Genomic DNA, 24,845 nt, shown 5'->3' on the forward strand with positions numbered 1-24,845 from the left:
TTTTTAATTATAATCAATGGGAACATTGTGCAACTCCTCCAAAAGGCAGTTCAAAAACATTTTATGATAAATTCCCATACTTCTCAGGGTTTAACACAAGTGATGCAGAAACGTTTTATTTCAAACTGTTAAATAAGACAGGAATGAAAACCATGCTGACAAACACAAAATTAATCTATTCAGAAACATTTTTCGAAAAAATGAATACATTCGGTTTTGATTTCTGGAACAATAATATTGAAACAAAAACCATCTGGGGTACAAGAGATTGGCAGGTCCAAAGTATAGAATCATTATTTAGAGCCTGCATGATCCCAGAACAAATTATATTTTTGAATGACACAATTCAACAGACAACCTGTCTTGGCCTAGCCAAAATCAAAGACTTAAATAAACCGTCTATTCCAAAGCCAACACCTGACAGTAATAGCACTACAGATGTTGAGATAGACGTATCCCATATTTTAAACCAAAACAGAACATATCCTGATTGGAATAAATGGTTGATCTGGCCTACAGACACAAATAACTGTCAAGATAGATTCCTGAACAAAATACAGGGGTTAAAATTGACCAGGCCAGACCCTATATACTCCCAGAGACAACATCCAAGGTTTGTACCAACATACAGTGTTGGAAAACTCTGCCTCGAATGGCTACAGACATCCACACTGGCAGAAATTAAGCAACACGTGACTTTACTTAAAGAAGGTGCTGACTTGGGTGATTTCATTATGGGACCATGCAAACAGCGTCAAAAACGTTTCATAGCGGCCTCTATATATGCAGCTTACAACGAAGCTTGGAAAGAAACTCAAATTGAGACAGCAGAGAAAATACGGGAAATTGAATGTATTAATTTGGAAAAATCACTTTCTGTTGTGGACAATGGGTTAATGACTCTGTCTTCCAGAATATATTCACTGGACAGTATTGTATCATCTGCAATCGATATAATAGAGCAGGACTTACTAATGTTACAACATGGTCAGTCTCAATTGCGTTCTATTGTACAGCTTGGCTGGACGTTACAAAATCTGCGTTCAGGCTACGTGCCTTGGCGTTTAATCAACACAACATCATTATTCTCGATCTATAACCTTACTGATACACAAATCAGCTTGGCACAAAAGGGAGCAGAATATACAATTCTGAGCATTGAAAAACTCGAGAGATTACCATTGACAATGTCAGAACGACCTGTCATTGAATGGATAATACACGGAATCATAACTATTCCGATAACAACTTTCCAATTTCGATACTGCCAAAAGTATATACAGGCAGGCCAGTATGAAAGGTTGGGTAAAGGATACATTAAGTCAACATGGAAATTACCTTACACACACACATGTTATAGTGAAAAAGGCCAAAGTGTATTTCTTAGTGGTAATAATTGTGAAAAATCACTAAGTGGTATACTTCTGTGTCATGGTATAAATTTACATGGGGCCTGTGAGGGGACTTCAAATAACCTTTCATGTCACCAGCTTGGCACACCTGCAACTCGAATAGAGCCATTCTTCAGACGGCTTTCTAACGGGAGTTACATTCTAATTGTGGACCACAGATGTTGTGGCTTGGTGCCAGGAAAAGCTTATCTGGTAAGCGTGAGTTCCATGGTCACCTGTTGTATGCAAGTATTATATCCAAACGACACTCCAGACAGAAAGGGAACATTTTGGCCCAGTTTGAAAATCTCTTCTATTCAAATTGATACTTTGAGCAGAATGAAGTCTGTGCTTCTACAGACGCCTGTGCCCTTGACGTCATCGAAAGAAACGTATGATCTCCAAATTGCAAGGACAAAGACAGAGATACATGCATTATTATCAACAAATTGCCCCCTACACTTCGCAGAAATGCTACACAAAATCTTAAACATTTCTGATACGAATGGTATCGCGAGTGTATTTAAGCCAATTTTTTCGGGACTTTTGACACCATTCAAAGCAGTCCTGGGCATTTTTCCTAATTTTGTCCATTCGGTCTTTGGCGGCCTTCCACTCCTGTTGGGACTCGTAGCAGGCATTTTATTTTTGATCCTCCTGCTTCGTTATGGCAAGCCATGTCACAGACAAGACTCCAGCAACAATGGAAGAAACGATCCTAGCTATACGCTATCGGGACCGCATAACTAAAGTCCTTGGATTAGCACGGCTAAGAGATCTAAATATGACCTGGTTTCTTTCATTCAGACTCACCTGGCAGAATTGTATCTTACCTGTGTTAAGATGTATGCTATGCGGAGAAGAATGCGTGTTAGACACCCGTCTTACACTACAATCGGAAGTACCATTGGATACAGATACTTTGCTAAGTCCAGTAAAGGCTCATGCATCGTGTTGTCCCCAGCGGTTACCTATCCTGATGACGGCATTCGTGGAAACTTCACCACTGCGATTAAAGGGTAGTGAAGTACAAGACGAGAGCAGCATCAACCAGGTACAACTTTCTGTAAGCAATGCTGATCAAAACATCTTTGAAAGCGATCATGCGCCCGACTGCATGGTAGCGGCATTCTCCAACTTGGTTGAACTTTCACCTGAGCCGGTAAACTGTTTTTTTGAAAGTCTGTCTGAAATGATGTTTTCCCCCGAACAAAAAGAATAACTTAAAGCAAACGAGCACACAGCGTTCCCTGAACTCTGAATTTGGCCTTCAGCTTTGAAAAACAAAGCTACTGGGACTATTTGGAACTATTTTTTCTACTTCCCCTGAAAACGAAAACTTTTTTCCCGATTCCACAATATTTACTTTTTTTTTGGCACTCATCTTCTGCTTAAAGTAGAACTATTCTTAGAGAACAGAGCTTCTATTTTTAGGAACTCTAGAGACAATATATTACCTCAGCCTCTAGCATATTTACAGATAACTGTATTTATATGTGATGAAGTGGTCTCGAACTTTGTTTCTGTAATAAGAGCCATTTCATGTGTAATTTCGCAAAATCATTCCGCTGATATATGCATCCTATTTAATGAATGATTACTCTGCTTGAAATACTGTACCTATACTCATGTTTCGTGTATTTCGCATACGCCATTTTACAATGCAAAAATGTATTTTGGGCACATACACCATTAGATATGTTTACTATTGCTTAGATTAGTAACTATGGACATGAATTCGTGGAGTGGGTGTAGTGTGTTTATCTAGGTACCTGTATCGATATTCCTATTCTTGGCCCTTGTCCGGTTATAAATAACTAATATCCCTACAACGGCACAGAAACCCGTTTCATAAATTAGTCATAGCGCATGCTGTCACATTAAGCAAGCACTATTCCTCCAGCCCCCTAGAAAGCACACGAGTTCTTAAACAAATCCAAACCTCCAGTAACCTGGGAAATCCCCGCCTGCGATTGTTTTGATTCTGTTCGAGAACTCCTGTAGAGCACTGTAAGAACGACCAGTTCTTAGTGAGATCTTTATTGACGTCTTATGTCCATCCTTACGTCAAACCCGGCACCTTTCAGGTATAAATATACCAACGCTGCCTTAAGCAAAGACACGGTGGTGATGAACCTGGAGCAGCGACTACTTACCGGAGAGCCCAGCTGATGCGAGAGCCCACGGACGCTGCCCCTCCCTTTTGACGCGCTGAGAGAGACGCTGTCTTTTCTCTTGCCGAGAAATCCAGCTTCCAGCGTTTCCAGCTTGCCCTTGCGTGTGACTGGGATACCGAGTCCTGAGAAAGAGATACCAGCCCTCCTGCCTTCTATTACCCAGGTACTGAACTGACTAGACCCGTACAGAGAATTCTTGGGTCAGATTCTTGGCAAAACAAACTTAACTTAAACTGCTACTTGCTTACTTCTTCCCACGTATTAGGCTTAGGTCAGGTACACCGGGGTAGGCGTAGTTAGAAGCACCAGTTGAGTACGATTAGTCAATATATATGTATGTATCTATTTTATCCATTTTAAAGTATCATATGGCTAAGAAACCATATCCATGCTTTTACAGTATTATTTCATAATCCTGCTTTTACTATATGCATTCTACTTTACCCTAAGTATTGCAATTGTAGCGATTCATTTCTCTTGTATAAGAAAAGAGACTGCTCAATAAATAACACCTTTTATTGAAAACGCCCGTCTCTTCTTTTTCTCCGCAAATCTGGTGAAACTAAGTACGCACGTATTGACTTAGTGAAATAGCTGTCTTTTGTTTTCACACGACTCTAGAGATACACTCTTAATCAGGGAGAGCAAAGTTGTCATGTTTTATGGTTGTCAGAAACTAAATCCCTTCTTGTCTATCCAGGGAGGTTAAACTCCTCCTCGCCTATTCGAGAAAGTTTCTAGTGAACTCTGAGCTAGCAGGCACAGAAAACTTAAGTCTAATATCAACAGTACAGACCTAGTTAACCACAGTCCTAAATCTATACTACTGAAGATATTATTCCAATGCGCAGAGCCTATTGGGAATATAGGAACTACACTACAATACAATGCAAGAGGGAATGGGCACCAGGTTGACAACTATATGTAAACAAGATACAACTTCTCCAACAATGATTGTAATTCAATACGCCCACATTAAAGGGAAGTAAGGCGGCTTTTGTTGAGGGGGGGAAACACATCTTTATTTCACATTTGTATTGATACTTCGTCTCAATAGTAGCATTCTCTAATTTGGATTCTGGATTCACTGGTATTTTTTTTATGGCAGAAGAAAGAAAAACATTTGCTACAAAATTAAATCTGTCATGGATGCTTGCCCTATAATGGCGGAACCAAACTGGTACAAGGGAACCCAGTCCAGCCCTGATACGCACAAGGGCATGCTTCTTGTAGTCCCCACAACAGGCGTTTCAGTCACCTTAATGCTGACCTGCCTACTCCACTGCTATTGCTGTATTGGAGCCGTCACATACGTTTCACCTTAATCGAATCCTGGAACAGGTGTTGCTTTTTTAGTACTTTGATGCAAATCCAGCTCTGCCAAAGAAGCCTTTTCCTAATCTCTAACGTCCACGGCTGTTCCATTCCTGGCACCCACACACACCCCTGTCACTGCATCCTAACCTTGATCAACTGTTGAATAATGCTTTTATAAACTTCATACTAAAATCATGGCAAATACTCTTCTAGACAAAACATTAAAAATAATACTGAGTCTACCTTTAATCACATATCCTACTACAGAGAGAATACCAAAGAGCGCAATAATGAAAATCACTGTGCACAGACGGAGCTATAAAACAAGACCTGGCAAAGGCAATAGTTCTGGCATTAACAGACGAACACAGCCATGCTGAAGCGTGCACAGGCTATTTGTTCTATGGTACCTATGTCTTTGCTGTTTTCATTCCGCAAGCTAGCAGCGCCATTAAGCACTGCAAGCTTGTGAAATAAAACCATGCAATAGCATATTAAAGCTAGATTTATGGCATTCAGCGTGCACTCTGCAATGCTGATCCGCCTACAGATAAAGCGTGCACATTCTATTTATATGTAGTGAGGCGAGTGCTTGCTTAAAGGAAAGCGCCATCAATATGTGTGGGCACTGTTACAGCACAGAACGGCTAGTGCGGTTTATCCACTCATTCCTTCATTCATCAATGCAGACTAAAACTCACTCTTCTACTTACCAGAGGTGCCCTCATTCAGCCATTCAGTTACTCATATATTAACTCATTCTTACACTGATCTATTGTCCCACTCAAACAACCACTCATGACAGCCAGTCAATGATGCACTTCCACTACCCCAAAAGCAAATCTTATTAGCGTTGTCAATGTTTATTTGATAATGGGCGGCGGAGGACAGGAGTGAGATGCCTCTATTCCCACACGTCATTTGCCCCATGTGCAGCTCCACATACTGTAAACCCAAAATAGTAGAAATGTATCGGAGTGGACAGGATTTGTTTTCAATTGATACAGGAATGACGCGGCACAGAAGGACTAATGTCCACCTTCACTTTAGAAACATGTTTCTCCGTTGCCCCAGACCCCACAAAGTGCCCAGTAGCCCAGGTGCACCCAGGGACCCTAGCTCAACTCTTTATTCTTAGCGATCCACCAAACTACAGACTGCACTGTGACACGGCAGGCAGTGGGTCTCAGGTATGGAGTCGGTAAGAACTGTAGCCACACTTGTGAGCTGTGCAATTCACACACGCTTTGATCGGGGCAGTTTCACAAGGATTATAGAAAGCCACGTCTATTCTCTGGATCGTTTCTTTCTTAGTTGGAAGAGGTGTGGCGCCGCGGCCAGGGCGACTGACGCTGGAATCTGGGGACCACGGTTCGATCCCCAGCTCCGGCGGCAGGTTAGCCCAGCACCATGTGACTCTGGGCAATAGCTCGCTTAATCTTCCCGACGGCCCCCAGCGCCTAGAGACCCTTACGGGTGATTGTGCGCTTTACAAATGTGGACTTTACTTTACTTTACTTTAGTTTACATTAATGTGCATTAATAACTTATGGTACAAAATCATAAACTAAATGAATCACCGAAGCACCCTTGAGATCTTTGCCCCATTCACTTCTATAACAATATCTGGTACCATTCCCCATTGCCCTAGGGCTTCCGGCTCAGAAGCCTGGCTTGTCCAGGAAAAGGAAATCACTTGATGAGGATTAGTAGTCTTGGACCAGGGAGCATATAAGGTCCTTAGCATTAATGAGGGTATTCAACAAGTTTCATTTAGATATTACGTAATAATAATGCAATGCCAAAATGTGGAAGTATTTCCATGCTTAAAAAGTAGAGAGTAAATGAATCAGAGGCGAAGCAGGCAATGAGATTTTTAAGACTCCAAATGTGGGCATGGAGAAGGGAAGGAGAGACTCGTGAAAACATTAAAGGGAAGAAAAAAAAATACCTCAGACACTCTTAATGTATAAGTCATGATTTAAATACAATGCAAATGGTTTATTAGTTATATTTTCTACGTGATTTTGCTGCACTTAAAAACCCCTCAAAGAGTGCAACCGGCTCAATAGATTTTTTAGGATACCCTGGACATAAATGTGTGTTAAAATTTGGTAATACAAATCAATAGAACATGTTATTTACAAAAACCTTAAGAGTGCCTAGGAATCCAGGTAGGATGTTATATTTGCTCATCCTGCACTACAATAAAGCAGCCTACCCTCACCGTAGTAGCAACTAAATATGTGTTTAAAAGGAGGAGCTAAAAATAACTGCTTCACTTAAGAAACTTTTGTTTTTCAAAACTCAACCCTCTCGCGAACAAAAACTTTGCACAGACACAAAATAGGACAGCCAGAGGTGCAGCCACTGCCCCAGGCGTGCTCCGCGTTACCCCTGGTCTTGGGGCTTGTGAAGACAGCAGTACAGAAATAATGTAGGTAGGACTGTAACAGCCATGTTTACTTTCTGGAATTTCATTGTCTTGCTCTTTCTTTAACATTTCTGGAGAAAACAGGAGAGTGTTGATGAGTGAAGGGTGGCACAAAGACTTACATCTCTAAAGTCTTCCAGTGTCAAACGGTGCAAGATTTCACTTTCGCTACTGATAACATTTTGGTCAATCAATGTCCATGCACCTTAGTGCAAACCTGTTTCTTTTGGAAAGTCCACTGAGGCCAATCTGTGTCCACAGTTAGTTTCAGTATCCTGACAACTTAAAAACACTGAACGAAGGCAGAGATCGCCGTGCATTACTATACCAATATTATTAATTTACTGGATTTATTTTCAGAGCAGAACTTTAGAGTGCCAGAGGTCATAAGATGCCTCTGATAACTCCACGTGCACTGGCAATGAATGTGGTTAACCATTGACTCGATTATGCCTTTGACATCAACGTTAAAGTCACCTTCCACGAGCAATTTAGATAAGTTTGTGAAAACAGCTGATAAAATTGTCCTTCTTTTGCAAGTTTCCTTATCATTGAGCAGGCATTGAACATCGTGCTCTCTCCGTGATGCATTTGTTAGCTGTTCCTCAGATAACACATACCATCAGGGGCTATAAAAATAACACTTAAGTAATTATTTTTAAAAACACTTAACTAGAGAAACCCATCTCGCTAGCTTCTGCTTGGGAAAATGTTTCATTAAAACAATTGTGCTACTGAATGTGGATGCCCAGTTTCATTCGAGATTATGTCCCGAGATACAGTAGGATGTATTATGACTGTCATAAAAACTGGCGGGCTACTGCAAAAAAACAGAAGAGAACACCAGTTCTTTTTAACTAGAAGCAATATACTTTTAGAGGACAGGGCAGGTTGCATTGAACTGGAACATGCATTTACCAACCCCACTTTCATAAAGCGCTAATTTTGCAAAAATGAAGCAGAAACTGGATATTTGAAAGGCTTACCTCATTAAAGTGGACATCCTGCATTCCAACGTCCTCCATCATAGATGCTTCTTCATCAATGTTTGGGGTGATAACTCTGAAAGTTGAGCATCCCTGTCTAAACATTCCTGATTTAAGACACAACAGAAAAGTCCGTGGATGACTACCAGCTATGTTAGGTCTTTTATTAACTCTGGCTTTTTTCATTGCACTGTTCAGTTGTAATTTCAGCAGACACCTAATGTACGAGTTACTTACCTTCGGTAACGATGTATCTGGTAGAGACGATTCTAGCCGCAGATTCCTTCAAGTAGAATTATCCCCAGGCATGAGACTGGATCTGGGAACTTTTTTGCCACAGCATCCCTGGGCGCTGGGGGCGGGGCGACATCACGCAACTCCGCCCAGGCGTCGTCCGGGTACGTGACGTCAGCGAGGTCACATAAGCCCCACCCAAGCGCGCCTACGCCAGTTTTCTTCAGAGACCTTTTCCGCGCCACAACGCGGAGCCACCAAACAAAAAACTGTGGGAGCATGGGAACAGTGTGCGAAAGAGTATACAAAAAAGAAACCCCATAAAAAACAGTGCAACACCGCAGTATCTAAGGGCAGAGAGAGAGAGGAAGAACAGAGCAGATCCCTGAGCAGATACCCTGCCAATAAATAAACAGCAACACCCCACCTCTCCCCCGGAGACAGGGAACCTGCGTAAAAGTCATGACTCATGTAGCAGGCGCACTATCACATCCCGAAACAAGGAAGGGGAGACAGTGCCAACAGGCAGGAACAACCAACCTCCAGCCACCCCAACCTGGAGGGCATCCACCCCCCAAGTAACAAGGGTAAGGCACGACCAGAGGGCCCCACTCAGAGGAGATAGAGGGGCCAGGCCCCTAGCAGCAAGAGGAAGGGAGGAAGGCAGAGATGATAGGCAAACCTCCCCGACCTGGAGCAGCCAGAGCAGCGGGGCATAGGAGCACCAGAACCCTACCTTCCCAGAACCAAAGAGGAGGGAAGAACAGTAACCAGACGGAGCCACCACCAAGAGCAAAAGAAGGTACTCACAGAAGACATGGTCCCCCATCGGGAGGCGAGTACCAAGGACCAGCCCTGGGGTCCTCGCAGAACGGGGAGGAAGGGTGGGCCGTGAAGGAATCTGCAGCTAGAATCGTCGCTACCAGATACATTGTTACCAAAGGTAAGTAACTCGTACATCTGATAGAGACTACTAGCCCCAGATTACTTCACGTAGAATAAATACCCTAGCAATACCCATAGGGAAGGAGGGTCTGCGAAAGGACCCCACCAGTCTGGACAGGACAGAAGGCCCACAGGGGACCAGACCTGGGGACCAGACCTGTAGACCAGGGAGGCAACCTCGTCCCTACCAGGCAAGAGGACCCCCACAAGTCAAACGCCAGCAGCCCCAGAAGGGATGTAGGTCTAAGAAGTAAGAGTGGAGGCCCACACACTCACAACATAGAAACCAAGGGTAAGGCCGGAGAGGCCGAAGCACCCCACTCCACCTCCAGGGCAACAGAGCTTCCACCCTATGCCAGGACAGGCAGAGGAACAAGAAGAAGCCCAGAGGGCCCAAGGGAACCAAGGAATGAGGCGAGGCCACCCAGAGGGAAGGCAACAGGCCAGCCAGAACGGTGGCTATAACCATAAGCCACCAGAAGCATGAAGGACACTGAATCATCCCAGCTCTCAGCACAAGAGCAGGAAGGAGAGGAAATGGCGGGACCTACTACTACAAGGGCCGCGCACACAACCTCAAAAGCAATAGCAACATACAGAAACACCATGGAGAACGGTACCCGAAGGCAACCCGCACTCCCCAGCAGAGCGTAGGTATATAATAGCTACCACTACCCTACATAGGGTACGGTAAGTCCCAAAACACGGGAACCCTCTTTGGAAGAACTTCAGCAGCAGAGGAAAAAGCAAAAGTGTTACAGGGAAAAACAACCCGGGGAAGGCTTGACATCAGCCCAAAGAAAAACAGAAGGCCTGTAGGAGAGTAGGGTCTGCTATCGTATGGTCACCCCAATTTTTGCTTTTTGCTTCACTGGTTTTCAACTTAATGTGGATGTGGGCCTGCTAATCAGACCCACAGCCTGCTGTTCTCTCTCTAAATTCACAGACATGTACTATAGGTACATCACCAATTTGGTACTGGACACCTTGTCAGCCCCTGTACCATGCACTATAGGTGCTCAGGGCATAGGTGCATCCAAGGCCTACCAGGGGCTGCAGCATATCTTTTGCCACCCCTGGCTGGTACTTAAATCGACACAACTGGCTGTTCACACAGCTGGGGCAAGGTGGTGTAATCACCCCTTGCTTAGATATAGTATACCTATGTCTAAACCTATATCTGGACACATATACACCTATAAGTCACTCCTATGGCAGGCCTTAACAATCCTGGAGGCAGAGGGCTTGGTTTTATGTGAGATGGTGCTCTAGCATGAGCTGAGCCTGTCTGCAGCTTTCGGAACCATTTCCTTATAGCTGTTCTAGTGATACTGCCATACCATATACTCTTAAGTGCATTATAATCCTCGCGGTTAATGCTAACTTTGGTTTGGCTTTATCAAAACATGTTGTGTTTGGTGTCATACATTTTGGAATACTTCCACCGTTCTAGAGGGAGAAGACATGTTACTTTACTGAAAACGCGGTTAATCCTAACCAGAGCCCCAGCATCACAAAATGGATGCTGCTGCCACAGACACGAGTCTGGCCTCCTACTGCTGACCGAAACTTGGCAGAGGACGCTTGATCAAAGGATCTCCTGTCACAGGCAGGTGTCACACCACCCCAGACAGGAGATAGTGGATTGTAGCAGGGAGGGTTGAAAGAAACTAGACACTGCCTGGGGCGCACAAGGTGTCCCTGGGCAGATTCCAGTCAAACCGGTTCTGGGGCCATCCTGCCCCAGTCCTGGCGGCAAACTGGACAAAGGAAAAGGGGTGTAACCACCCCCTTCCTGGGTACCACCCATAGGAGGGACCTAGCAGGTAATCCAGCCCCCAGATTTGGAATATAGGTGGGAGCAGTGCCAATGCACATCAGATTATCCTGACTGAAACTTATGAACCGAAACTCTGGAACCTTCGCCATCCTACTCGACGTAGAAGACTGAAGAATCTCCCTTGTGGTCAAGGAGTGACCACCCTGTGCAAACAGGCACCATCCAGCACCTCGACGTTTGCTTTGTTGCAGTTCCCGTCGGAACTCGAGCGACAGAGATCGACAAGAGCCAGCTTTCCTGCCTTCCAACAGCCCGATCCACAGTCTATGCAGAGCTGAGACCCGTGGAGGCGACCTGAAGAGTGGGAGCGGCCATCTTGGTAAAAACACGAAGCGCTGACCGTGCAGCACCCGAGGCTCCCTCGAAGCTGTGCATTGGAGTTTGAGAAGCTCCAGCCCCGAGCAGCTTTTGCACCGAAGCTCACCCCTCCACACTCGACGAGTGCTGCGTGGGGCCCTTTTGCATTTTCCTGCTCGACGCGTTGGTCCGGTCGCTTGCCCGTTGGCTAGTGGCCCCAGAACCGACGAACCTAAGAATTTACACAGCTGGTCTGGTTGCTCCAGACTGGCCCTCGCTCCCCTGAAAAGGAGCACCCGCTCTGACCTTGCTGGTCCGAGTGTTAAGCGATCTTCGAATCCTGCGTGGGTTGCCTTTGCCAAGGCTTGTTGACTCCGATCCGGAAGCCGACACCGCCGACAGCGAGAGACTTCGTGGGACAGCTCGTGATCCACTCCAGGACATCCTCGGTGCCCCAGAGTCCACGTGGCAGCGGAGACAAGCTTCACAACATCAACCTGATTGCGCCCGACATCGCCTGGTTCCTTCCTGGTTACTTCCTGGTCACTGGCTAGTGACCCAGACTATGTCCCCTCTGCTTTCAGGTACTCTACAACTTCGATCCACCCTTGGATCGCACCGGACACTTCTCTTCTGGACGCCTGCAGCATCTTCATCTCCAGGCACCCTAGATCTTCGTGACGAAACCAGACACATCTTTGCACCTGTGCACCCGCTTCCTGTGGGTGAAGTAACTCTTGAACGCCGGTGCTCCTGTAGTGGTTAACACCTCTAGTGTCTAAGTCTAAAGTTTTGTCCTTCTAGTCCAGTCGGAAGACTCTTAAAACTGTAACTCGATAACTTTTACGCACCATTGACTTTGCATTGGTGCATGCGTGTGCTTTCTGCACTGCACCCGAATCCTGCGTGCTACTCCCGTCCTAACTGCTGTTAGTCCAGTGTAGTCCCAGCGATTCCCAAGGCCTTACCCCTGATCGATTAGTGATTCTTATACCACTTTTTTGATATATGGTTTAAGTGGCCACCGGCCTCATCCATAAACGTGCAACTTGTATATGTTATATTGTGCTTTTGTTTAAACGCTTGTGCTTCATTGCTCATAAAGAGTAGTGGGGATTATTCTGAGAATAAATACATATATTTTTATAATATATAACTTGTGTGGTGTCCTTTCATTTGATATTACAGGATTGCATATGGTAAAACAGCTGGCTTCGCATGTCCTCTTGAGTTAAGCCTTTAGGCTGCTTAGTCCATGCTACCACTAGGATAGCTTGTCTTTAAGGTTGACTTACAACCACCACCATAAGGGATTGTTTGGACTGATACAGGGTGCCCACAGAACTGTGGACATCATACATCAGGCCAACTTCTCACATTGATGAGCCGCGGTGCGGATTAGAGCTTGCTGTTGTTTTACCTTTGCAATCTTTTATCAAATTGAAAGATCACATTTTTTTTTTTTTTTGCAGAGTTTTATATAGCGCGAACTAGACCCGAACCGAATCAGGTATCAGAATGCTTTACATATTTTTCCAGTTACGTTACATTTTAAGTTTCCAGTTACTTTCATTTTTAGGCACGGGGAGATTAAGTGATTTGCCCAGAATTACAGGAGGTTTTGGCGTCGTTACCGAGACTCGAACCCAGATCCCCAGGTCCGAGGTCGAGCGCCCTAGCCGTTAGGCCAACTCCTCTCCCATTAAGTACCATAGGTACATATAAACAAAGCTTAGAATATTTAAGTTCTACTGAACTTAGTATTTGTAGATAAAAGGGCTTAGCACACCCTGACTACAACTCACTAGCAAGGTACAATAGGAAAACACTATTGTAGGTAAGTGCATCACTTACACCTCACTAGCAGTCATGTCTGGCACAGGTGAAGCTATAAGCTCTCTACCTGTGGTGGTTGACCCTCCACAGGCAACCTCCAGCTATGACAAATTCAGCCATAGAGACTTGCGTGCTTTGTGCACTGCAAGGAAGCTGAAAAAGGGTCACAACCCTACCATTCCCATCCTGATAGCCATCCTGGAGAAGGATGATCTTGAGAAAGCTAGAATAGTTCCCTCAGGGTCAGGAGAAGGTGGACCCTGAATCAGAAGAGGAAGAGTCAGATCAGGAACATAGGGATAACCAGGTCCCAGTGGCAAGGCTTAGCCAAGCCAACTTGGTCCTACATGGGAATGGAGAAGGACACTTCCCCAGACCCAATAGCAGAATTCTCCCAGGCAATAGGAGAGAGAGAACCCCTTCCAGGGATTCTCACATTTCTAGTGCCTCAAGAGAATCTCAGAGAGGAATGACTTCCCCTCAGAAGAAAGAGCATAGGGCCAGGATGAGAGCTGTTAATCTCCAAATAGAGAGGGAAGAATTAGCCCTGGCCCAAGCTAGACTAGCTTTTGCAAGAGAGCAGAAGTTAAGTGGGGAGATACCCACTGGTGGCAGCAATATCCCAAAGGATAAAGACAGGTCCTATGAATATAGAAACCTGAGTAAGATTGTGCCCCCCTACAGAGATGGGGATGATATCCACAAATGGATAACTGCTCTAGAGAGGGCTTGCATGGTACAGCAGGTCCCTCAAGATCAGTGGGCAGCAATCTTGTGGCTCTCCTTTTCTGAGAAAGGGAGAGATAGGCTCCTCACAGTTAGACCTGAGGATGCCAAAAACTACTCTGTCCTGAAGAGTGCTCTTATTGAAGGGTTTGGCCTAACCACTGAGCAATACAGGTTGTTGTTCAGAGACACCCAAAAAGCACAGACTCAAGACTGGACTGATTTTGTTGATTGTGCCACTAAGGCACTGGAGGGTTGGTGGCAGGGAAGTAAAGTCTCAGATATACAGGATTGTACAATCTTATAATGAGAGAGCAGATCCTTAATAACTGTACAAACCAGCTGTTGCATCAACACCTTGTAGACTCTGATCTGACCTCTCTCCAAGAATTGGGAAAGAAGGCAGACAAATGGGTCAGAACAAGGGTTAAGCAGAAACCCCAGAACCAAGGAGGTGATCAGAAGAAAGCAGACCAGAAGGGTGGAGATAAGAAAGAAAAAGACCAGAAGTCTTCTACAGGCCCCCAAAATAGTAATAAGGAGGGTGATTCCCAAAATGGTAACAAGAAAAAGAAGAATGATGGCCCAAAGAAACCTTGGTGCAACTTTTGCAAGTCCACTTCTCACTGGGGAAGTGAATGCACTAAGAGAAATCCAGTTCCTACCACTGCAGCCCCTAAGGCACCTGCACCCCCTAGTACAGTTAGCAGTGGTAGTGCACAACCCAAGGCTATAGTGGGGTTAACCCTGGGTACTGAGATGGAGTCTGGCTTAGTCAGAATCCCTACTCAGGCAGTTCTGATCTGTGAGGGGACATAGCTATGTCCTCTACTGTGAGTACAGGCAGACACCTTTAATTAATGAGAAACTGGCTCAGGCCTACAGGGACACTTGTGCCAGTGTCAGTATGGTGACACCTAACTTTGTGGACCCTGAACAGATGATACTAGGTGAGAACTACCTAGTGACCAATGCTAGCAATGCCACTACTACACATAGTGTGGCTGTTGTTAATTTCTCCTGGGGAGGGGCAGACCTCCCAGTTGACTGTTTGTTGGGAAATGATCAGGAGGAATCCTTATGGTCAGAAGTGGAGTACAGGACTCATGCAGAAATGCTAGGGATTTCAGCACATGTCCTTGCTGTAACCAGGTCCCAGGCCAAGAAGTGCCTACCTGAACCTGTGGTGGATCTTGAAACAATAGACCAGCCACAACCCAAGAGAAGGAGCAAGAGGGTCAAGGCAGAGCCTTCCCACTTGCCCCAGGTTGAGGATCAGACCTCCCAGGAGGGTGATTCTGTTATCCAAGAGGAGACTGTCCCTGAAGAGCTTGAACCTGATCAGGTTGAGTTTCTGGGGACAGGGGGACCCTCAAGGGCAGACCTGGGGCAGGCTCAGTTGACTTGCCCTTCACTTGAAACTCACAGACAGCAAGCGGCTGCTGAGGCTGCAGGGAATGCTCAAGGTACCCATAAAGTAAAATTGGGATGATGGGCTCCTTTATTCAGAGGCTAGAGACCCCAAGCCTGGTGCAACCAGGAGGTTGGTTATACCTCTGCAATTTAGGGGCTTTCTTCTAACCTTGGCCCATGATATTCCCCTTGCAGGACACTTAGGCCAGAACAAGACTTGGGACAGGCTTGTCCCTCACTTTCACTGGCCTCATATGTCAGAAGATGCCAAGGAGTTTTGTCGCTCCTGTGTCACCTGCCAAGCCAGTGGCAAATCAGGTGGCACCACAAAGGCCCCCCTTATACCTCTACCTGTGGTGGGGGTGCCCTTTGAGAGAGTTGGGATTGACATTGTTGGACCAATGGATCCCCAAACAGCATCTGGGCACAGATTTATCCTGGTGGTAGTGGATCATGCCACCAGGTACCCAGAGGCAATTCCCCTGAGGACCACAACAGCTCCTGTTGTGGCAAGGGCCCTACTTGGAGTTTTCTCCTGAGAGGGCTTTCCAAAGGAGGTACTTTCAGACAGAGGTACTAACTTTATGTCTGGATACTTAAAGGCAATGTGGAAGGAGTGTGGAGTGAACTATAAGTTCACCACGCCCTATCACCCACAGTGCAATGGGCTTGTTGAGAGATTCAACAAGACCCTAAAGGGAATGTTAAAAGGGTTACCAGAAAAGCTTAGGCGAAGATGGGACATCCTTTTACCCTGCTTACTCTTTGCTTACAGAGAGGTCCCACAGAAGGGGGTTGGCTACAGCCCTTTTGAACTTTTGTTTGGCCACCCTGTGAGGGGTCCATTGGGTCCATTGTGTCTTGTGAAGGAAGGATGGGAGTTACCTCTCAAAAAGCCTAAACTTGATGTTGTGGACTATGTACTTGGTCTCCGCTCCAGGATGGCTGAGTACATGGAGAAAGCATCCAAAAATCTGGAGGCCAGCCAAGAATTACAGAAAGCTTGGCATGACCAAAAGGCTGTTCTGACTGAATACCAGCCAGGACAGAAGGTGTGGGTGTTGGAGCCAGTGGCCCCAGCAGCCCTCCAAGACAAATGGTCTGGACCCTACACCATACTTGAAAAGAGGGGAGCGGTCACCTACTTGGTGGATTTTGAAACCCCTAGGAGCCCCCACAGGGTGCTCCATGTGAACAGGTTGAAAGCATTTGTTGACAGGGAAAGCATGGGTTTACTCATGGCTACAGATGGGGATCAGGAGGAAGAGAGTGACCCTCTCCCAGACCTGCTTTCCCAAAACCCTGATGATGGCTAAGTTAATGGAGTAGCCTTGGCAGGCAGCCTCACTGACCAGCAACAGATGGACTGCAGACAGGTTTTGCAAGCCCATAGACACATGTTTTCACTTACACCCAGTCAAACTAACTGGTGCACCCATGTGGTGGATACTGGTGACAGTCTGCCTGTCAAGAATAAAATCTACAGGCAACCTGACCATGTCAGGGATTGTATAAAGGCTGAGGTGCAGAAAATGTTAGAACGTGGAGTAATTGAGCCATCAGAGAGCCCCTGGGCCAGCCCAGGAGTCCTTGTGCCAAAACCTCATACCAAAGATGGAAAGAGAGAAATGAGATTTTGTGTGGACTATAGAGGTCTCAATGCTGTCACTAGGACAGATGCTCATCCCATTCCAAGGGCAGATGAGCTCATTGATAAATTGGCTTCTGACAAATATCTGAGCACATTTGACTTGACAGCTGGCTATTGGCAAATCAGGTTAGCTGAGGAGTCTAAGGCCAAGACAGCATTCTCTACCCCCAGTGGACATTATCAGTTTGTGGTGATGCCCTTTGGTGTGAAGAATGCACCTGCCACCTTCCAAAGGTTGGTGAATCAAGTCCTTTCTGGGTTGGATGACTTTTGCGCAGCATATCTAGATGATATTGCTGTCTTTAGCTCTACCCGGGAGGATCACCTGATCCACCTGAAGAAGGTTCTGGAGGCCCTGCAAAAGGCAGGCCTGACTATCAAGGCTACCAAGTGCCAGATAGGGCAGAGCAAGGTTGTGTAGATGGGCCACCTAGTAGGTGGGGGTCAAGTTCAACCATTGGAGAGCAAGATCCAGGCCATACAGGACTGGGCTCCTCCAACTACCCAGACACAAGTCAGAGCCTTCTTGGGCCTGACTGGGTATTACAGGAAATTTGTAAAGAACTATGGGTCCATTGTGACACCATTGAATGATCTGACATCCAAGAAGATGCCCAAAAAGGTTCAGTGGACAGTTAGCTGTCAAAGGGCATTAGATGACCTGAAGAAGGCCATGTGCTCTGCACCAATCCTTAAGAGTCCTGACTACTCCAAACAGTTCATTGTTCAAACAGATGCTTCTGAGTTGGGGGTGGGAGCTGTGCTTTCACAACTTAATGTAGATGGAAAAGACCAGCCCATTGCTTTTATTAGCAGAAGGCTGACCCCCAGAGAGAAACGTTGGTCAGCCATTGAGAGGGAGGCCTTAGCTGTGGTTTGGGCCCTGAAGAAGCTGAGGCCATACTTGTTTGGTACTCACTTCCTAATTCAGACAGACCATAAGCCCCTCCTATGGCTTAATCAGATGAAGGGTGAAAACCCCAAACTGCTCAGGTGGTCCATTTCCCTACAGGGGATGGACTTTACAGTGGAGCACCGCCCAGGGACTGACCATGGTAATGCAGATGGTCTCTCCAGGTACTTCCACTTAGAACATGGAGACTTATCTGGTCAAGGTTAAGTTTAATGTCCCTGCGTTTGGGGGGTGGGGGTGGGGGGGTTGTGTAGGAGAGTAGGGTCTGCTATCCTATGGCCACCCCAATTTTTGCTTTTTGCTTCACTGGTTTTCAACTTAATGTGGATGTGGGCCTGCTAATCAGACCCACAGCCTGCTGTTCTCTCTCTAAATTCACAGACATGTACTATAGGTACATCACCAATTTGGTACTGGACACCTTGTCAGCCCCTGTACCATGCACTATAGGTGCTCAGGGCATAGGTGCATCCAAGGCCTACCAGGGGCTGCAGCATATCTTTTGCCACCCCTGGCTGGTACTTAAATCAACACAACTGGCTGTTCACACAGCTGGGGCAAGGTGGTGTAATCACCCCTTGCTTAGATATAGTATACCTATGTCTAAACCTATATCTGGACACTTATACACCTATAAGTCACTCCTATGGCAGGCCTTAACAATCCTGGAGGCAGAGGGCTTGGTTTTATGTGAGATGGTGCTCTAGCATGAGCTGAGCCTGTCTGCAGCTATCGGAACCATTTCCTTACAGCTGTTCTAGTGATACTGCCATACCATATACTCTTAAGTGCATTATAATCCTCGCGGTTAATGCTAACTTTGGTTTGGCTTTATCAAAACATGTCGTGTTTGGTGTCATACATTTTGGAATACTACCCCCTCACCAGTTCTGGCGACGGGTGTAGCATTCCACCCTTCTAGAGGGAGAAGACATGTTACTTTACTGAAAACGCGGTTAATCCTAACCAGAGCCCCAGCATCACAAAATGGATGCTGCTGCCACAGACACGAGTCTGGCCTCCTGCTGCTGACCGAAACTTGGCAGAGGACGCTTGATCAAAGGATCTCCTGTCACAGGGAGGTGTCACACCACCCCAGACAGGAGATAGTGGATTGTAGCAGGGAGGGTTGAAAGAAACTAGACACTGCCTGGGGCGCACAAGGTGTCCCTGGGCAGATTCCAGTCAAACCTGTTCTGGGGCCATCCTGCCCCAGTCCTGGCGGCAAAATGGACAAAGGAAAAGGGGTGTAACCACCCCCTTCCTGGGTCCCACCCATAGGAGGGACCTAGCAGGTAATCCAGCCCCCAGATTTGGAATATAGGTGGGAGCAGTGCCAATGCACATCAGATTATCCTGACTGAAACTTATGAAACGAAACTCTGGACCCTTCGACATCCTACTTGACGTAGAAGACTGAAGAATCTCCCTTGTGGTCAAGGAGTGACCACCCTGTGTAAACAGGCACCATCCAGCACCTCGATGTTTGCTTTGTTGCAGTTCCCGCTGGAACTCGAGCGACAGAGATCGACAAGAGCCAGCTTTCCTGCCTTCCAACAGCCCGATCCACAGTCTATGCAGAGCTGAGACCTGTGGAGGCGACCTGAAGCGTGGGAGCGGCCATCTTGGAAAAACCACAAAGCGCTGACCGTGCAGCACCCGAGGCTCCCTCGAAGCTGTGCATTGGAGTTTGAGAAGCTCCAGCCCCGAGCAGCTTTTGCACCGAAGCTCACCCCTCCACACTCGACGAGTGCTGCGTGGGGCCCTTTTGCATTTTGCTGCTCGACGCGTTGGTCCGGTCGCTTGCCCGTTGGCTTGTGGCCCCAGAACCGACAAACCTAAGAATTTACACAGCTGGTATGGTTGCTCCAGAATGGCCCTCGCTCCCCTGAAAAGGAGCACCCGCTCTGACCTTGCTGGTCCGAGTGTTCAGCGATCTTCGAAACCTGCGTGGGTTGCCTTTGCCAAGGCTTGTTGACTCCGATCCGGAAGCCGACACCACCGACAGCGAGAGCCTTCGTGGGACGGCTCGGGATCCACTCCTGGACATCCTCGGTGCCCCAGAGTCCACGTGGCAGAAGAGACAAGCTTCACGACATCAACCTGATTGCGCCCGACATCGCCTGGTTCCTTCCTGGTCACTGGCTAGTGACCCAGACTCTGTCCCCTCTGCTTTCAGGTACTCTACAACTTCGATCCACCCTTGGATCGCACCAGACACTTCTCTTCTGGACGCCTGCAGCATCTTCATCTCCAGGCACCCTAGATCTTCGTGACGAAACCCGACACATCTTTGCACCTGTGCACCCGCTTCCTGTGGGTGAGGTAACTCTTGAGCGCCGGTGCTCCTGTAGTGGTTAACACCTCTAGTGTCTAAGTCTAAAGTTTTGTCCTTCTAGTCCAGTCGGAAGACTCTTAAAACTGTAACTCGATAACTTTTACGCACCATTGACTTTGCATTGGTGCATGCGTGTGCTTTCTGCACTGCACCCGAATCCCGCGGGCTACTCCCGTCCTAACTGCTGTTAGTCCAGTGTAGTCCCAGCGATTCCCAAGGCCCACTTTTTTGATATATGGTTTAAGTGGCCACCGGCCTCATCCATAAACGTGCAACTTGTATATGTTATATTGTGCTTTTGTTCAAACGCTTGTGCTTCATTGCTCATAAAGAGTAGTGGGGATTATTCTGAGAATAAATTCATATATTTTTATAATATATAACTTGTGTGGTGTCCTTTCATTTGATATTACAGGATTGCATATGGTAAAACAGCTGGCTTCACATGTCCTCTTGAGTTAAGCCTTTAGGCTGCTTAGTCCATGCTACCACTAGGATGGCTTGTCTTTAAGGTTGACTTACAACCACCACCATAAGGGATTGTTTGGACTGATACAGGGTGCCCACAGAACTGTGGACATCATACATCAGGCCAACTTCTCACAAGGCCTAATCTCAGGGGCAAGTCTGTGTAACTATTCCAGTAAAAAACACACACACAGGCAACAAGGGCCGTCCAGCAGCCAACAATGCCAAAGTCCCAACAAGGAGGACTCAATGGCCAGCAAATACCATCTATAGCAAGGGTATCCAAAAGGCCCAAACCAAGCTCAACTCAGCAGTCAATGAGGAGGGGAAAGAGAAGGAGGAGGAGAATAAGGCGGAGGAGGAGGAGGACGGAGCCCCGCCAGGAATCTCTGGATGGCAGAATCAGCCGGGGCATGGAACAACAGGCTGCCATCAAACGGAAGATCAATGAGCCGCTCCCGAATATTCTCAGGGAACACGACGTCCAGAAGCCAAGCATGGCGACGGAGGGCGACTGAGGAAGGGCCCGGCCCAGCACCTCCGAGTTGTCCAGAGCGGAGAATAAACGCCGCTAGCTCCCGGCCATCCAAGGCATGATACCGTAAGTCCACCTGAAGAGTCTCCTGGGAAGCCGCGGATCCCAGAGACTCAGCCGAGTCCCACAAACAAGAGGAGGCCCTCGCCAATACACACAAGGTGTTAAGAGCCCTCAGGGTAGCACTGGTCGAGGCGAACATGTTGCGCCCCCAATAGTCCAGCCAACTGGCCTCCCGGGATGGCGGTGTCAACAGTGGTGGCAGGGAGGAGAAGGCGGTCCGCAAAAGTGGACTGGCAGCACAGGGGTGGAGGGAGAGGCACGCCGGGTCACGCGGTGCTGGAAGGTGTCGGTGCAGACGGTGTTGAGGCACCGGATCCCCCGAGGCGGGACACCTCCAAGCCCCCGTCAGGGAAGAAAGAAGCAAACTCTCAAAGGGGAGCAAGATCTCCCTCCGACAAGAGCCCTGGTGGAGAATTTCCAAGAGATGGTCCGTCGGGAAATGAGCAATCGGGTCCCCCATGCACAGAATGCCCCAGCCATGGACATCGCATGAGCGAAGGCCGCACCCGCCTCCGTAGAGCCCCGCGGAGAAGAAAGCAGTTCCTCCGTGGGTGACGGCTGCAGACTAAGGCGGCCGTCCCCAAAGCCAAGCGGGACGGGCAAAGGCCAGACCAGGAAGCCAGAAGGTACTTAAGAATGGGGGACCTGCCGCTCCTCCGACGTGCACCTCGGCCTCAGAAAAGGCGGGGAGCTACCCTTCGATGACGCTGGTCAAAAAGACACCACACGGCGGCCAGTCTCCGGGGAAGAGGAAACCAATATGCAGCCAGCCTCCGGAGAAGAGGGAACGCACGAAGACGAAACCGCGGCACGACCTCTGTGTGGAGCCGTAGAGTCCGCACTCTGAGGCAGGACGCCAGCACCATCCGGCGCGGAAGGATTGACCGGATAGGGCTCCTCCAAGTCACACCGCGCCGGGGGCCAGAGCCGAAGTGGCCAAGGGGCGCCGCCAGAACGGCGTCTACTCGACCTCCGCCGAGGCAGCCTCCTGGGTGGAGGGACGAGAGGGACCGGGGGAGTGACACGAAGCCCTCTGCCAGCCTTGGCCCAGAATGTTGTGCAGGCGGTCCGGCGACCCATGCGGTGGTGCCAGGGATGAATCAACCTCCCACTTGCCCTCCGACGAGGCAGCCACCCGCAGGGAGGAATGAGAAAGGCCCGGAGGGGGACGAGGAGTCCCCACCCCACCTCGGCCAAGAGCGGGACGAGGAGAGGTCACCGACCCCTGTGGCGCTGCCCGAAGCAGACGCCTTGGCGGCTTCAGCTCAGCCTTGGACGAGGCCTTCGCCGGCCCAGAGGGCCGAGCGGGTCTCGGGGATGCGACTTGAGCCCCGGCGATCTCCCGCGACACCACAGGGACTCCCGCGGGAGTTTGCGGCGAGGCAGAGACGCCGTGGCCGGAAGGAGGGACCCCAGAGGGGCCGCACCCCAACAGCACCACATCCTCCAAGCCTGGATCCAAACCAATTGGTGCCAGGGCCGGAGCAACCGACGCCGCGGCCGAGGGCCCCGCACGAGGCAAGGGATCTGTCGACGCCCCAGGAGGAAAAGGAGGAGGAGGCACCAGCGAGGCCCGCAAAGCCGCCGCGTATATCTCCATCTGGACTCTTGACGCCCCCTCACTGGGAAACGGTGGATAGGAGGATGACACGCGGGCCGCATCACCCGCGGAGAGCCCAAGTCCCCGGAAGGCCGAAGAGCAGACCCCGGGGACGAACTGCAACACTTACCCACCGGGGGCGATGCTCTCACGAAATCGGAGAAGGGAGAGGACAGCGATCACGGCCGTATCTGAAGCCATCTGCCGAAGCTGATCGAGGGGAGGAGGTCGACCTGGAGAGACGCGCCGATAGAAGTTTAATTCGGCGTTCTCGCCGCGACTTCAGCTTCAACTGTTGACATGCCTCACAATCAGTGGTGCCGTGATTCTCCCCCAAACATCACATATAAATGAGATGCGGGTCCGTTGCCGACATAAGACGCCCACAGGACATGCAAGTTTTGAAGCCCGAAGGCATTCGCACACTGTTCCACCAGACAGAAGACAATTAGTGAAGAACAAAGGGCCCCAAACAGGCCCGCAGCAAGACCAGATCCACGTTGCATGCGGAAAAGGAAAAAAAGTGGCGTAGGCGCGCCAGGGAGGGGCTTATGTTACCTCGTTGACGTCACGTACGATGCCTTGGTGGAGTCGCGTGATGTCGCCCTGCCCCTAGCACGCAGAGATGCTGTGGCAAAAAAGTTTCCGGATCCAATCTCACGCCTGGGGATAATGGGGATAATTCTACGTGAAGGAATCTGCGGCTAGTAGTCTCTATCAGATAAGCACCCTCAAAGTGAGTTGACAGGCAGAGATATATAAAGTGGATATGCATGCAACAGGAGTATTAAGAACAACATCTACCATCGCAAGTCCAGAAAGAAAATGTAGCTTACCTGTAACAACACTTTTTTGTCTTGGTTCTAGATACTGTTCTTAGTTACACAACCGGTGGTTGAGTTGGGAAATGTATTTGTTTTCGTTAAAGTTTTTTCATCTTTGGTATCTACCATGGGACAGTGTATGGTCTCCTTCAAAGCTCCACAATTCCCTAAGTGCGGACAACATGTTCCAATATTTTTTTGTTTAATTTGTCTACTGATCTGCATGCATGCTTCGTGTGATTTTTAACCTTTCTACTTCATGTAAAGGCAGAATGGGTGATGCCACCCATCTGCTTCAACATCCAAGGATCCAGCTGGAAACTTATCAGGACAATCCCTGATCATGTACATCCTGCATAATATAACCATCAAGAAGAAAAACTATTGGAAAAATCCAAGCTACAAACCTATTGTTTGTTTTTCTGATTTGTGGCATCAATCTCATGAATATCTTGTGTTAATGTGTAGCGCAAGTTCACCCCTTGGAGCATTCTTGGCAACGAATAACAGAGGTTTATTAACACCACTAAATGCATCTCATGTTTGCAGCCTTGAAAAGATGACAGGCTAAGTGAATGCGTTGGGATTCAAACCTGTGACCACGTGACTAAATACAGAGTCTTGGAGTGGAAGCCTTTGTCCACTGAGGCACCATGTATGCATTAAAGGGTTGACAATAATGTAATTCCTTCTAATGTATAAAACTTGTTTCAGCATTTGTGTATGGATCTTGTATGTGCAATCATTATTTTTCACATGAAAAGAAGATATTCAGTTAGGTATGAACATAGGGTTCATGTGTAGCACCGTCTTTATCAATATATCTTCAGTAACTAAGGCAGGAGTCCTTAATTACT

The 24,845-nt window shown here is 47.8% G+C and overlaps 1 protein-coding gene across 9 annotated transcripts in view; it reads right to left on the reverse strand.

The window, feature by feature from the left end:
- The window catches only part of DOCK9 (dedicator of cytokinesis 9), a 1,161,971-nt gene that overhangs the window by 157,736 nt on the left and 979,390 nt on the right, over positions 1-24,845 (reverse strand). For all 9 annotated transcript variants that reach the window (XM_078657525.1, XM_078657521.1, XM_078657523.1 and 6 more), the window contains exon 45: positions 8,306-8,412. In XM_078657525.1, the coding sequence (XP_078513651.1) occupies positions 8,306-8,412 (107 nt within the window). The remainder of the gene's footprint in view (positions 1-8,305; positions 8,413-24,845) is intronic.

Source organism: Lissotriton helveticus, chromosome 8, assembly GCF_964261635.1.
Source record: "Lissotriton helveticus chromosome 8, aLisHel1.1, whole genome shotgun sequence".
NCBI classification, from domain to species: Eukaryota; Metazoa; Chordata; class Amphibia; order Caudata; family Salamandridae; genus Lissotriton; species Lissotriton helveticus.